The sequence below is a fragment of the Delphinus delphis genome, chromosome 3 (assembly GCF_949987515.2).
Source record: "Delphinus delphis chromosome 3, mDelDel1.2, whole genome shotgun sequence".
Lineage (NCBI taxonomy): Eukaryota > Metazoa > Chordata > Mammalia > Artiodactyla > Delphinidae > Delphinus > Delphinus delphis.
The window spans coordinates 40,215,125-40,231,250 of record NC_082685.1 but is presented as its reverse complement, the minus strand read 5'-3'; the positions used below and the strand labels follow the sequence as shown (position 1 = coordinate 40,231,250).

Below are 16,126 nucleotides of genomic sequence, written 5' to 3'. Positions count from 1 at the left end.
AAATGAGAAGACAGAAAATCACACAGCAGATGAAGGAGCAAGGTAAAAACTCACCAGACCTGACAAATGAAGAGAAAATAGGCAGTCTACCTGAAAAAGAATTCAGAATAATGATAGTGAAGATGATCCAAAATATTGGAAATAGAATAGAGAAAATACAAGAAACATTTAACAAGGACCTAGAAGAACTAAAGATGAAACAAACAACGATGAACAACACAATAAATGAAATTAAAAATTCTGTAGAAGGGATCAATAGCAGAATAACTGAGGCAGAAGAACGGATAAGTGACCTGGAAGATAAAATAGTAGAAATAACTACTGCAGAGCAGAATAAAGAAAAAAGAATGAAAAGAACTGAGGACAGTCTCAGAGACCTCTGGGACAACATTAAACGCACCAACATTTGAATTATAGGGATCCCAGAAGAAGAAGAGAAAAAGAAACGGACTGAGAAAATATTTGAAGAGATTATAGTTGAAAACTTCCCTAGTATGGGAAAGGAAATAGTCAATAAAGTCCAGGAAGCGCAGAGAGTCCCATACAGCATAAATCCAAGGAGAAGCATGCCAAGGCACATATTAATCAAACTATCAAACTAAAAAATTAAATACTAAGAAAAAATATTAAAAGCAGCAAGGGAAAAGCAAAAAATAACATACAAGGGAATCCCCATAAGGTTAACAGCTGATCTTTCAGCAGAAACTCTGCAAGCCAGAAGGGAATGGCAGGACATATTTAAAGGGATGAAAGTAGAAAACTACAACCAAGATTACTCTACCCAGCAAGGATCTCATTCAGATTTGATGGAGAAATTAAAACTTTTAAAGACAAGCAAAAGCTAAGAGAATTCAGCACCACCAAACCAGCTTTACAACAAATGTCAAAGGAACTTCTCTAGGCAAGAAACACAAGAGAAGGAAAAGGCCTACGATAACAAACCCGAAACAATTAAGAAAATGGTAATAAGAACACACATATCAATAACTACCTTAAATGTAAATGGATTAAATACTCCAACCAAAAGACACAGACTGGCTGAATGGATACAAAAACAAGACCCGTATATATGCTATCTACAAGAGACCCACTTCAGACCTAGTGATACATACAGACTGAAAGTGAGGGGATGCAAAAAGATATTCCATGCAAATGGAAATCAAAAGAAAGCTGCAGTAGCAATTCTCATATCAGACAAAACAGACTTTAAAATAAAGACTATTAGAAGAGACAAAGAAGGACACTACATAATGATCAAGGGATCGATCCAAGAAGAAGATATAACAACTGTAAATATTTATGCACCCAACATAGGAGCACCTCAATACATAAGGCAAATGCTAACAGCCATAGAAGGGGAAATCAACAGTAACACAATCATAGTAGGGGACTTTAACACCCCACTTTCACCAATGGACAGATCATCCAAAATGAAAATAAATAAGGACACACAAGCTTTAAATGATACATTAAACAAGACAGACTTATTTGATGTGTATAGGACATACCATCCAAAAACAAGAGAATACACTTTCTTCTCAAGTGCTCGTGGAACATTCTCAAGGATAGACCATATCCTGGGTCACAAATGAAGCCTTGGTAAATTTCAGAAAACTACAATAGTATCAATTATCTTTTCTGACCACAATGCTATGAGACAAAATATCAATTACAGGAAAATCTTTAAAAAATACAAATATATGGAGGCTAAACAATACACTACTTAATAACCAAGAGATCACTGAGGAAATCAAAAAATACCTAGAAATAAATGATAACGAGAACACAACGACCCAAAATCTATAGGATGCAGCAAATGCAGTACTAAGAAGGAAGTTTATATCAATACATCCTTCCTCAAGAAACAAGAAACATCTCAAATAACCTTACCCCTAAAGCAATTAGAGAAAGAAAAAGTAAAAAAACCCAAAGTTAGCAGAAGGAAAGAAATCATAAAGATCAGATCAGAAATAAAAATGAAAAATAAATGAAAGAAGCAATAGCAAAGATCAACAAAGCTAAAAGCCGGTTCTTTGAGAAGATAAACAAAATTGATAAACCATTAGCCAGAGTCATCAAGAAAAACAGGAAAAAGACTCAAGTCAATAGAATTAGAAATGTAAAAAGAGAAGTAACAACTGACACTGCAGAAATACAAAGGATCATGAGAGATTACTACAAGCAACTATGCCAATAAAATGGACAACCTGGAAGAAATGGACAAATTCTTACAAAAGCACAACCTTCCAAGACTGAACCAGGAAGAAATAGAAAATATAAACAGACCAATCACAAGCACTGAAACTGAGACTCTGATTAAAAATCTTGCAACTAACAAAAGCCCAGGACCAGATGGCTTCACAGGCAAATTATATCAAACATTCAGAGAAGAGCGATCATGTATCCCTTTCAAACTCTTCCAAAATATAACAGAGGGAGGAACACTCCCAAACTCATTCTGTGAGGTCACCATCATCCTGATACCAAAACCAGACAAAGATGTCACAGAGAAAGAAAACTACAGGCCAATATCACTGATGAACATAGATGCAAAAAACCTCAATAAAATACTGAGAAAGAGAATCCAGCAGCACATTAAAAGGATCATACACCATGATCAAGCGGGGTTTATCCCAGGAATGCAAGGATTCTTCAATATACGCAAATCAATGTGATACACCATATTAACAAATTGAAGGAGAAAAACCATATGATCATCTCAATAGCTGCAGAGAAAGCTTGTAACAAAATTCAACACCCATTTATGATAAAAACCCTCCAGAAAGTAGGCATAGAGGGAACTTTCCTCAACATATTAAAGGCCATATAAGACAAACTCACGCCAACATCATTCTCAATGGTGAAAAACTGAAACCATGTCCACTAAGATCAGGAACAAGACAAGGTTATCCACTCTCACCACTATTATACAACGCAGTTTTGGACGTTTTAGGCACAGCAATCAGAGAAGAAAAGGAAATAAAAGGAATCCCAAGCAGAAAAGAAAAAGTAAGTCTGTCACTGTTTGCAGATGACATGATACTATACATAGAGAATCCTAAAGATGCTACCAGAAAACTACTGGAGCTAATCAGTGAATTTGGGAAAGTAGCAGGATACAAAATTAATGCACAGAAATCTCTTGCATTCCTGTACTCTAATGATGAAAAATCTGAAAGAGATATCAAGGAAACACTCCCATTTACCACTGCAACAAAAAGAATAAGATACCTAGGAATAAACTGACCTAGGGAGACAAAAGACCTGTATGCAGAAAACTATAAGACACTGATGAAAGAAATTAATGATGATACAAACAGATGGAGAGATATACCATGTTCTTGGATTGAAAGAATCAACATTGTGAAAATGACTATACTACCCAAAGCAATCTACAGATTCAATGCAATCCCTATCAAACTACCACTGGTATTTTTCACAGAACTAGAACAAAAAATTTCGTAATTTGTATGGAAACACAAAAGACTTCGAATAGTCAAAGCAATCTTGAGAAAGAAAAACGGAGCTGGAGGAATCAGACTCCTTGACTTCAGACTATACTACAAAGCTACAGTAATCAAGACAGTATGGTACTGGCACATAAACAGAAATATAGATCAATGGAACAGGACAGAAAGCCCAGAGATAAACTCACACACATATAGTCACCTTATTTTTGATAAAGGAGGCAAGAACATATAATGCAGAAAAAGCGTCTTCAATAAGTGGTGCTGGGAAAACTGGACAGCTACATGTAAAAGAATGAAATAAGAACACTCCCTAGTACCATACACAATAGTAAACTCAAAATGGATTAAAGACTAAATGTAAGGCCAGACACTATCAAACTCTTAGAGGAAAACATAGGCAGAACACTCTATGACATAAATCACAGCAAGATCCTTTCGGACCCACCTCCTAGAGAAATGGAAATAAAACCAAAAATAAACAAATGGAACCTAATGAAACTTAAAAACTTTTGCACAGCAAAGGAAACCATAAACAAGACCAAAAGACAACTCTCAGAATGGGAGAAAATATTTGGAAATGAAGCAACTGACAAAGGATTAATCTCCAAAATTTACAAGCAGCTCATGCAGTTCAATGTCAAAAAAACAACCAACCCAATCCAAAAATGGGCAGAAGAGCCAAACAGACATTTCTCCAAAGCAGATGTACAGATTGCCAACAAACATATGAAAGAATGCTCAATATCGCTAATCATTAGAGAAATGCAAATCAAAACTACAATGAGGTATCACCTCACACCAGTCAGAATGGCCATCATCAAAAAATCTAGAAACAATAAATGCTGGAGAGGGTGTGGAGAAAAGGGAACCATCCTGCACTGTTGGTGGGAATGTAAATTGATACAGCCACTATGGAGAACAGTATGGAGGTTCCTCAAAAAACTAAAAATAGAACTACCATAGGACCCAGCAATCCCACTACTGGGCATATACCCTGAGAAAACCATAATTCAAAAAGAGTCATGTACCACAATGTTCACTGCAGCTCTGTTTACAACAGCCAGGACATGGAAGTAACCTAAGTGTCCATCAACAGATGAATGGATAAAGAAGATATGGCACATATATACAATGGAATATTACTCAGCCATAAAAAGAAACAAAGTTGAGTTTTTTGTAGTGAGGTGGATGGACCTAAAGTCTGTCATACAGAGTGAAGTCAGTCAGAAAGAGAAAAACAAATACCGTATGCTAACACATATATATGGAATCTAAGAAAAAAAAGGTAATGAAGAACCCAGAGGCAGGACAGGAATAAAGACGCAGACGTTGAGGATGGACTTGAGGACACGGGGAGAGGGAAGGGTAAGCTGGGACAAAGTGAGAGAGTGGCATGGACTTACAAATACTACCAAATGTAAAACAGATAGCTAGTGGGAAGCAGCTGCATAGCACAGGGAGATCAGCTGGGCACTTTGTGACCACCTAGAGGGGTGGTATAGGGAGGGTGGGAAGGAGACGCAAGAGGGAGGAGATATGGGGATATATGTATAGGTGGTTCACTTTGTTATAAAGCAGAAACTAACACACCATTGTAAAGCAATTATACTCCAATAAAGATGTTAAAAAAAAAATTAGTAGAGGGCTTCCCTGGTGGCGCAGTGGTAGAGAGTCCTCCTGCCGATGCAGGGGACACGGGTTCGTGCCCAGTCTGGGAGGATCCCACATGCTGCGGAGTGGCTGGGCCTGTGAGCCATGGCCGCTGAGCCTGCGCATCCGGAGCCTGTGCTCTGCAATGGGAGAGGCCACAACAGTGAGAGGCCCGCGTACCGCAAAAAAAAAAAAAAAAAAAAAAAAATTAGTAGAAAAGAAGGAAAAGAATAAAGAACACTGTCACCAGTCAGAAAAAAAAAAAAAGAATCCACCTGCCAATGCGGGCCACACGGGTTCAAGCCCTGGTCCGAGAAGATTCCACATGCTGCAGAACAACTAAGCCCCAGTGCCACAACTCCTGAGCCTGTGCTCTAGAGCCCACAAGCCACAACTACTGAGCCTGTGTGCCACAACTACTGAAGCTCGCGCGTCTAGAGCCCGTGCTCTGTAATATGAGAATCCACTGCAATGAGAAGCCCGCACGCAGCAAAAAAGCCCCAATTCAGCAAAAAATAAATAAATAAGTATATTTAAAAACATATATATATATATGCACACATTCACATAATTAGACTAAACAATGAAAGCTCATATGCAGTGACACGTTAGAAAAAAAAAGAATAAACAGTTAAATACATTGTCCCAGAATGTTAAGTAATGTCAGCTGAGACTAAAGAGAGCTAAATCTTTATACATAAGACCCATTACAAGTACTAAAAATGTACTTTGAATCTATGAAGTAGTCTTGCTGCCCCCCAAATTGGAACTTGAATTTATCAAGTGAGTAGATAAAATTACCAAATTGCAGGAAATACAGAGGTTAGAAAAACACTTAAACAACCCTATGGGATCCAATTAGCAAAAACCAAACTGAGGAAAGTACAAAAAACTCAGTTTCTTTAACACGTAAACCTTAAGAGGGAAAAAAAGAAGACAGAGATTGAGCCTACACATTAAAAGAATCAAGAGATATACCCACCAACTCAGAAACATCAAAGAGGAATCATGAGGCAAATGAGAAACAAATGCTGACTGGGCATTTGATATTAAGTAATCATCCTTTTTAAAAGGTGTGATAATGGTATTATGGTTATGATAAAAAAAGTTGACTCTTTACTTTTTGTAGATTGATATACTTATAGATGAAATGATACAGTGTGAGGAATTTGCTTCAAAATAATACGGAGTGGGGGTGGGAGGCAGAGGCACAGATAAAGCAAGACTAGTCAGACTGTTGAAGTTAGGTCTGTGTACACAGAGGTTCATTACAACAGTCCCTCCAGTTTTGGATATATTTGAAATCTTCCATAATAAAAGCCAAAAAGTAAATTCCAACCAGACAGATCTAAATATTAAACAATAAAATTTCTTCAAAACTAAAAGAAGTTATTTAAGCTGCCTATACTCTTCCTTTTTTTCTTAAAGGAAATATTAAATAAACATTGGAAATAAGTAAGAAAATAATACAAGAGCATAGAAAAAGGTTCAACTGTGGAGTCATACTGTAAAACCTAGGAGTGAGTACTATTAAGTGGTACTTAAAATTAAAAAGGCCAAATACTTTGAGTGGATGCATAGTAAACAAATGAAAAACTACTTGAAAACAGGAAGGGCACAGGAAAATGTAAGAGGCAGCTAAGAGCTTTTTAAAAGCACCTTGGCAATGGTACTAAACAGACTAATTTGAACTACAGAAAATCACTCCTAAGAAATGCTGGCAAAGATAAAATCATCTTTCTTTGCAATTAAATTCTTAATATCTACTTGTGTCCAGTTACTAGAAGAGAGGAAGGAAGGATAATGAATTTACTGTTTCAGCAATAACAACTGGTTTAAAGAAAAGCTGATAGGGGGAAACTAGAAAGCTGAAAATCACCTTTGTTTTCAAGTTCTAAGAAGCAAACTGAACAGAGATTTACTGGTAAGATACGGAAATAGGGGGAACACATCCGAGGACTGAAGTGGAAAACCAATGATAAGTTCAAGTGCACCAATTTGCAGTGGCAAATTTCTTGAAGGCAGGTATTGTATTTTTCAAGTTCAGAAAATACAGTACTATTCCAAGAAATAATAAATGTATTATCTGTTGAAATAACTGAATGAAATATTTTCTGTAAAAGCAAAGGGTTCTCCCTCTGGAGTCAGCTAGACTAGATCAGTAGTTTCCACAATTCTATTACATTATGTGACCATTTAGAAACTAAAATCATGCAAATAACACCAAAAAAATCAACTTATGGGGAGAAAAAATGCAAGCTATGCTTAAGAGAATAACTTAAAATGAAGTATCTATAGCAGTTGCCTTAGGACCTTGGCCAGCCCTGTTTGAATCAGATGATTCTGATTCAAATCATCATCATTCAAATGATGATGAAATAGATTTACTGTTAATACTACTCCCTGCATGAAAGAGAAGGATTGGCTGGGCTTGAACAGTAAGTAGCAGTTTGATTGACCACTACCAGGTTACCTTCACTGCATTTCCAAAATTTGAAGAAAAAAGACAACAGAACTGTAGCAATTTATACGACAAATTTATACGATAAACAGGATAACAATTACAATATACAAAATTGTATATTGTATACAATATACAATATATATATAGTATATGTATATATATACAATATGCAATAAATGTATATATATACAATATACAAAAACAGGATAACAAAATATAAAAGTGTTCAATTTTATTACAGCCTCAAATAAAGGGAGGCAGGTCAAAGGATGACAATGGTCAAGCTTTTCCCAGTTGGTGGGAGTGGTGCCACTTATCCTCTCCTGCCACAGCTCTCTTTAATGCAACTCGAGTACAAGTGGGAGGAAACTGGCACTCCAAGCTCTGGCTGGCCTATGGTTTTATCTGCTTTTCCTCAGTTCCACAATGTTCTGCAAAACAGAGCCATTTAATACCACCAGCAGGTGCAACAACTGTGGAAAATACCTCCCCAACCTTCCATAAAATCTCAAAAGCCAGTATTTGAAATATATCATTATACTTAAGAACTGCCACCATGCTGGATCTAACAGTAGCTCCAGAGGACACATTTTGAAAGACCACATTTTTCTTTCTGAAGTAAACCTTAATGGGTAGGGATATATGCTAAATGAAAGTCCTAATTTTCCAGAGTCATGGGTTGCACTTATTTACTGCATAAAGCATTTAAATATAACATTTATTGATTGCCACATTTAAACAAAATTCCTTTTTCAGCTGAAACTGTCTCTGGAGGATAATGACTTCCTAAAATTTATCTACTCTTATGAAATATCTGCTGTTTCTTTGCCCCCTGATAGAAATTCATGCCTCCAATATGCCAGTTGGCATATTGGCATATTGTTGGCAAAAGTCTTACTCTAGCCCAATCCCATCAATTTAAAGATAAGGAATCCAAGGTCTAGAGAGTCATATGAGTCTGCCTCAGATCAGACATACGGCTAATTTAAAAGGCAGTATCAGAATCTGAACCCAGGTCTCCTAAACCTCTAGCCAGTGCTCTATCATATAAAGCCTCATTTCTATTCAACAAAGCTCTCAGAGCAGTCCTTAGTCACTTCATTGTTTCCTCATTTGCAAGTTTCCTCATCACCTTATCCCCTTGATAATCAGAACAGCGGTTCTATGGATCTGCTTCACCTTCATTATGGCAATTTAAGGTGAAGAGTCTAAATGCACACAGTACCACAGGTACTGGTTCTGTAAAATGCTTTCATTTGGGGGGAACAATTTCTTCTCTCCTGCCAGTGAAAGATGAAAATTAAATTCTGAGTATTCATCAGTAAAATAACCTCATGTTGTAATCCTAATATCATGTGTCAGACACCCACGAAATCTTTAAAAAGTCCTTGGTGGCAACGTTCTTACATGTTCTTGAATAACTTGGTTCAAGTCTCCATTCTAAATTGGGTAGTAAAAAGGAAGAGAGAAGTTATTTTTCAACAGCAGCTCTTCCATTAGATTGACTTGCTAACTATTTATGTGACAAATTTAACCTGAAGCACTTGAAAATTAGTAACAAAGGTGTTAAAAACAATATGAAATGAACAATTAAAGCAGAAATATTGCCTTGATTTGTCTCCTGAAAAATGTACAGTCTCTTCAAATTTTTGAGTACTACAGATTTAGTCCCCTAAGATAAGAACGTGTTTTTTTAGTGGTTTTTCTTCCACTGTCCTCTGGCTAAGAAATGAAGAGATAGTTTTGTAGAGGCTTTTGGATTTTTAAAGACTATTTAAGCTGGTATCCTAGACTTACACCAAATATTAAAAAACCAACGAACCTGGATCTGAAAAAATAAGCAACATGATTTTATTTTATCTTTGGAAAGCAAAGGTTATATAAATAGCAAAACAAACCTAAAATAAAGGACTGAGAACTTAACGGTCAAATAAATAGTTGATAAAGCAAAATCACCAAATCACTTTCCAAACGTGGAGCTTCTCTCTTAATGAAGTTTAATCTTACTCTTGATGCAGAACATCTGCTATAGTTATCAAAAGCATACTGATCTAAACCTACTGTATTAAGGGCTTTATATGCTATCTAAGTCCTTAGCCCTTAATTCTCACAACAACACTCTAAGTATCTATCATTATTTTCATACTGCACCTGAGAAAACTGGGGCACTTCAAGGTTAAGTAATCTGCCAAGGTTACAGAGCTTGAATCCAGCTCTGCAGGTTCACAAACCTGTGCTCCTTAGGCACTCTACTGCCTTCTTGGTAGCACAGAAAACTTGAAAATATGGTCAGACTCTAAATTCTATCTGACGTATTACCCAAGCCACTGTGAATTTTTTTCTTATTGAAGTATAGTTGATTTATAATATTAGCTTCGGGTGTACAACAGCAATTAGATATTTTCATATATTATACTCTGCTGAAAGTTACTATAAAATATTGGCTATATTCCCTGTGCTGTACATTACATCCTTGGATCTAATTTATTTTATACCTAGTAGTTTGTATCTCAATGAATTATTTTTTAATAATTCATGAATTATTAATTATTAATGAATTATTTTTTCTGGGGTCAAGAAAGCCTCAAGAATTTGCCATCTACACTTCCTGATTTTAGGTTGGGTGAGTGGCACAAATGAAATGTTTTTGTCACCACACGTTGTATCGTCACTAAAACCCGAGAGGAAGGGGAAAATTCTTAAACTTTATTTCCTGCTGGCCTAGCAGACCTTACTTAACCACTGTTATATCTATCTGATACACTCAATTAAGTGTAAGATACTAAAGTTACGACTTAAATCTTAAAGAAAGTCAACTATATATTAGTCATTTTACCTGTCAGGGAAGTTAAAAGTAGATCAACAGGATATAAACCTGGGTTGTTTCCTTCTTTAGGGGAAATTTCTTGTTAATTCAATGACTTCTTAATTAAACCAAATGGAACAAGTGGCCCTCCAAAAATGAAGTGTAGTGGAAAAGGAAACAGAGGAAAAGAATCACAGTAAGCTATGTGGTGATCTACTCTCACTGATGTTAGAAAAGCGAAGGATGAGTCTCCTCTCGAGCAACTTCACTCTGACCACAGTGGCCACTTGTTACACCTACCACCCACTCCAACACTTCAGGTTCATTAGGAATTAAAAGAAACCCAGCAAGGTAAAGAACACCTCCCGACCAGGCCTAAGGTCTCTGCACCACACTCTGAGGTGCACAGAGAGCCAGTGAAGTGAGTCCTCCACCCACAAGCTTTCGCTGCTGCCCAGGTGTCAAAGCCCAAAGCCTGGGGCCAAGACAGCTCTCCGGCCAGGGCACTGACCCATCTCTAGACAACCCCGCCCCCTCCCCGACCAAAGTGTCTGTGCCTAGAAGGGTGGGGGTAGGGGCAGGGTGAGGACGGCCTGCATAGGAGAGAAGGGGGCTAAGAGGATGTTTCGAACGAGGAAGGGTCCCTTCCCAGACTGGCGGTTCGGGACGCGGCCCGGGGCCGAGGAGACAGCCGGACGCCGCCATGATGGGGCCGGCCGAGACGGGGGGCGTGACGCGGGAGGCCCCGCGCGCAGACCCGGCTCCCCTTTCCCCCCGCCCCTCCCCCGCGTGGGCCTCGGCCACAACTGACCCCAGATACTCACGCTTTGTCCACCAGCTCCCGCACCTTCCACATGTTCAACATCGTGCCCCGAGCGGGCTGAGCCGCCACCTCCCTTTCCTGTTCCCCACGGACCCCAGAACCCTTCCGCGCCGGGACAGATCCAGGCCGGGGTCGCCGCCGCCTCAAACTCCCCCAGTCAGCGCCTTATCGTGCCACAGCCGCGGCGCCGCCAGTGACACGTCGAGACGCGGGGACAGAGGCTCTGCGTGGAGCGGAAGTGCCCGACTTTCCTCCCGCTGCGCGCGGGGCACGCTGGGACTTGTAGTTCTTTCACCGCGCCAAGCGGGCCAGTCAAGCTGAGAGAGTTCCTGAGGTAAGATTAGTAGGGCTCCTCTTAAACTCTCGGGGTTCTCCGCACCCCTCCCCAGCCCCCGACCCACAGAACCGGAAACTTTAGGGGTGAGGTCGGCAGTCTGTGCCTTAACAAATCCTCCATGCTCACATTTCAGAACCACCGGTATAGAATCTCGTCACACAAACTTGTTTTTCCAATATAAAGCATTATTATGTTATTAATAATGATTACATATAAGGAAGTGTGATTGGTATATGTATTCCTCATTGACAGAAGCAACGCTGAATTTGGTTCCAAATGTCCAAATATACTTCCTTCCCAGGGCTTTAGTTTGCATCCTTGTAAATTGAAGAGATTGTATTTTAAAACCTATCCCACTCTAATTCTGTGTTACGGGGCTCTTATATTTAGACAGCTATTTGATATCCTTGTTAAATACTGTATTATAAAGCTCGGAAATTCAGTTCATACTCCCTGGGAAACTGTATAAAAACAGCAGTACAACACTATGACAGGCCCAAGAACTTGGCAGGTGTATATTCTTAAAGCGTAAGTATACATCCACACTGCATTCATTGTTTTATTTAAATGGTGGTTGTCATTTTATTTTTAACTTACTCATTTTTGACAGTGTTCATGTTAAAGCCACAAGCAACCTTAAAGTTCATTTGGTCCAACTGCTTAAATTTTATAGTTTTTTTCATTCTACAAATTTTTACAGAGCATTTTCTATGTGCCAGGAGTGAGGAATACAGCTGGGAAGAAGACAGACAAGGCCTCAGCTCTCTTGGATCTTAAAGGTCCTCTGGAGGAAAACATAGTAATCAAGGGAACATTTACGATAATTGCAGATAGAAAGTGCTTGAAGAAAACAGAAGATAATGTTATAAAGAATGATGTTAGAGGAAAATAACATTAGGGAGTATTTAGGGCCTCTTTGAGGACTTTTTTTTTTTTTTTTTTTGGCATGAAGGATCTTAGTTCCCCAACCTGGGATTGAACCCGTGCCCTCTGCAGTGGAAGCCTGGAGTCATAACCACTGGACGGCCAGGGAATTTCCCTGATGACATTTTATTTAAGCTGAAACTTGAATGATAAAAAGGAGCTGGCAAAAAACAAATAAACAAACAAAACAAACAACTGCAAGAAAAGAATTCCTGGTGAAGGGAACAGATGATGACTCTGATTCACAAAGGAGACCTGAAATTGATTGCTGCTAGTCATGAAGCTAGGTAACAATGATCTCAAATCAAGAATCTAGAACATGTGACCCCTTAGTTAGTTCTTCAGGTCAAATCACCCCTTCATATTGCATCCACTTAATAACTGGAAGCAGCTCTGAAAAAGGGTTTCAGTAAGACTTCCGGGATTTCAACAAGACAAGCAAGTTGAAAGAATTGCCAGGCAGAAAAGTATAAAAAGCAGAAATCAGGACAAAGCTATCTGAGAGCTTTGTCAAGATAGGATTGCTCAGGCAGACAGAAGTAAAGTGAGTTGGAGAGTGGGTGGGGAGGGGCAGGTAAAGAGATAGGCAGAGAAATGGGGCTTTCGAATGAGAAGTTTGTCTTTCGTGTTGAAAGGACTGTCCAGCTCAAGATTCAAAGGGTGGAATGTGGCCTGGGGAGATAAGAAAGGGAAACTGCTTCCCATAAATAAGAGCTCAGCAAGTTAACTTTCAAACAAGCGGGTTCAGGGTACACCAGCAGAATGGGCCTGGCATAAAAATAACCACCTTCCCTGCCCTCGGCCTGTTTGCACATTCATAGTAATTCATAGTCAGCTTCACCAGAGTTACCCAGAGAGTACAATACTGTTATCTACTTTGCCTGATCCAACAAGTTTGAAAGTGTCTAGATTTATTCCAGAGTCGTCACCTGTGGTGTTTTCACAGTTGACCAATGCCATCTAGAATATAACACAAAAAACCTGCCTGTCTACCTTTGATTTAAGAGAGCCCTTAATGGACTCAGAAGAGCCAGACAAGGAGAGTTTGTTAAAAAGTGCTCTGGTCTCTAAAGACTAATCATTTGCATTTTAACAAAGTGTTCCATTTTTACCCTTTATCTTGCAAGTTTGGGAGCAGTTTCCATAGTAACTTCTTTGTGGCAATTTAAATGTGTCCACAGAAAAATAAACAAGAAAAAGTCCCACCTACCCTTCTTCAGGAAAACATATTTTTCACTAAATGGGCTTTTAGTAAGGCCAAACCAACACAAGGTTTGACAGCAAATGTACTCAGCAGTGTTATTTATGTGACAGGAGCAATTGTAAACACTGCTTCTCTCCTATGACTGGCTCCTTGGTGTTTCCTCCAGAGGAGTTTGATTCCTAGTACAGGGCTGTGGCAGCCATGGGAAGGCTCCGGCCAGATCTATCTTTAAGAGAACCAGTTGAGAGGAGTGTGGATGACCAGCAGCTCCGACAGCCACTTCTTGGGGATCAGCCACAGCATTTATGCCAAGGCTGTGCTGTCACTGGGCTGCTCCCAAGCAATGACTGAGCAAGGTGTTCTGGAGTGAGGCTGTTTCTGCCCAAAGCAGGACTCCTCTGCTGGGCCAGCATTGCCTTGGGCTCCCCACTGACCTGGCCCACATTTCCTCGGAGCTTTGCTGCAACTGGACAGATTCTCTTCCAACCCAATCTTCCTTCTCCTTTCTCTCTTGACAGAACTTCCTTGTAGTCTGAAACTCTTCCCACATACTCCTGTTCCTTCTTCCATTTATCCTTCAATAAATCTCTTATACTTCTAATTCCATCTTGGCTTTTGCTTCTTGCAGTATCCAAACTGACACAAGAGGCAAACAGTTGTACCTTGGTTTCAGTATTTGGCCCAGCGAGGGCTGTTTCTGATCACACCTAACTATTCCTCTCTAGAAGTCAGGATACTTGGTTTCGAATCATATTATGAGGGTCGCCACAAGAGCTATGCAGATTGTATATTGCACGACCCCAGGACCATTTATGTGGACTACCATGAACTGTCAGACAATTAACCACAGGCAGGAAGTATAAAGTAGTGGTTAAAAAGTGCAGATTTTGGACTCAGACAAACCTAGACCCAAATTCTGTATCTGCTATTCAGTAGCTTGGCCATTCTGAATAAGTTAATTAAACCAGTATAGCATAGTGGTTGTGAACTGGGACGCTGGAGCCAGATTGCCTGGGTTTGAATCTTAGTGTTGCTGCTTACTAGCTATGTGACCTTGGGGAAATTATTTGACATCTCCGTGACTCAGTTTTCTTATCATAATGGGGATAACAGAAACCTACCTTAAAAGCTTTTTCAGACAATTAAGCTAATGTTTAAAAAGAACTTAGAATAGAATCTAACACAAAGTAAACACTCAGTAAATGTTAGTAACCTTGCTGCTACTACTGCTGCTGCTAGTAATTGTATTAATCTGTAAAATTTATTCAATATTGCAAGTATTTAGTAAGATCCTACTATGTTGCAGGCACTGTGCTAGGTGGTAAGGAGGTAGATGTATAATTGTAGATAAAACAGACACAGTAAACAAGCAAATAGATATGGTAAACATACTAAATTCAAAGTGATGTGCTGAGGATTGAATGAAGTAATACATATAACTCATTTCACATTGAGTCCTGCATGTAGTAAGTGCTCACTAAATTCTACCTCATCATTATTATCAAATCCCTTATGTGGATCTCAGCTTTTATCCTTATAAGGTGAGGGGTTGGTCTATCAGAATATCCTAAACCTAGCCATACATCAGAAATCCCTGCACATCTTTCAAAATTTCAGATTCTCTTTCTTAACCTTTGAGTTATTGACTCAGTAGATGTATTAATCCCTATACTTTCAGTCACAGATGATAGAAACTCTCAAAACTAGCTTAAGCAAAGCAAGAGAATTTGTTGACCCAGGAGACAGAGGAGTTCAGAGATAGAACTTGCCTCAGGAACTTAGCAGATATGTTCAGAACTCTCTCTGATTTTCATTTTCCTTCATTGCAGATAAGTTTCTTCTAGTTGGCAGGAAATAGGGCTACTACTGTGTGGAGAGTGGGTTGCATTTTTTTCGATTAGGCAACCAGTGGGAAAGGGACACTTTAATCTTTCCTCCACTGAGTCTGATAGCACTGGGAATGACTGAGTAGCCCAGTTTGGATCATGTACCTATCTTGGGGCCATGCATTATGGAATTGCTAGTCCTAGGAGAACCATGTAGACTGGGGAAAGAAAAGTTCTCTGAAGAAACGCTGAAGAAAGCCATGCCTCGACAGACAAAAGCAATAGTTATTTACTACTGCAGGTCTAAGGTACGGTCTAGAAATCTGTATTTTAAAAAACCTCTTAAGTGATTTTGCCAGGACTTGGGATGCCTTGGGTTAGATGACACAAGGTTCTTTCTAGCTCTGACTTTTTTTTTTTTTTTTTGGTCCACATCACACAGAAGTTGGGTTGTGGAGAGCAAAAGAGAAAAGAGTGCCATGGGGATAATTGAAAAGAAAAAGAAGCGATGAAGAAGTAAGGAGTTAAGTGGAGCCGCAGCACTGTGTAGCAGGTAAGCTGGTAGGAGGGCATGCCCTCCCTAACTCTCTGTCCTGCTGACAGTTGGGCTCTTCTTGGCTGA

General features: G+C 39.1%; 1 protein-coding gene across 3 annotated transcripts in view; it reads right to left on the bottom strand.

Annotated features, from left to right (window-relative positions):
* Positions 1-11,418, bottom strand: part of CLINT1 (clathrin interactor 1) — a 65,865-nt gene extending 54,447 nt beyond the window's left edge. For all 3 annotated transcript variants that reach the window (XM_060008447.1, XM_060008449.1, XM_060008448.1), the window contains exon 1: positions 11,215-11,418. In XM_060008447.1, the coding sequence (XP_059864430.1) occupies positions 11,215-11,255 (41 nt within the window). In that variant the 5' untranslated portion in view covers positions 11,256-11,418. The remainder of the gene's footprint in view (positions 1-11,214) is intronic.
* Between the last annotated feature and the right edge of the window lie 4,708 nt (positions 11,419-16,126).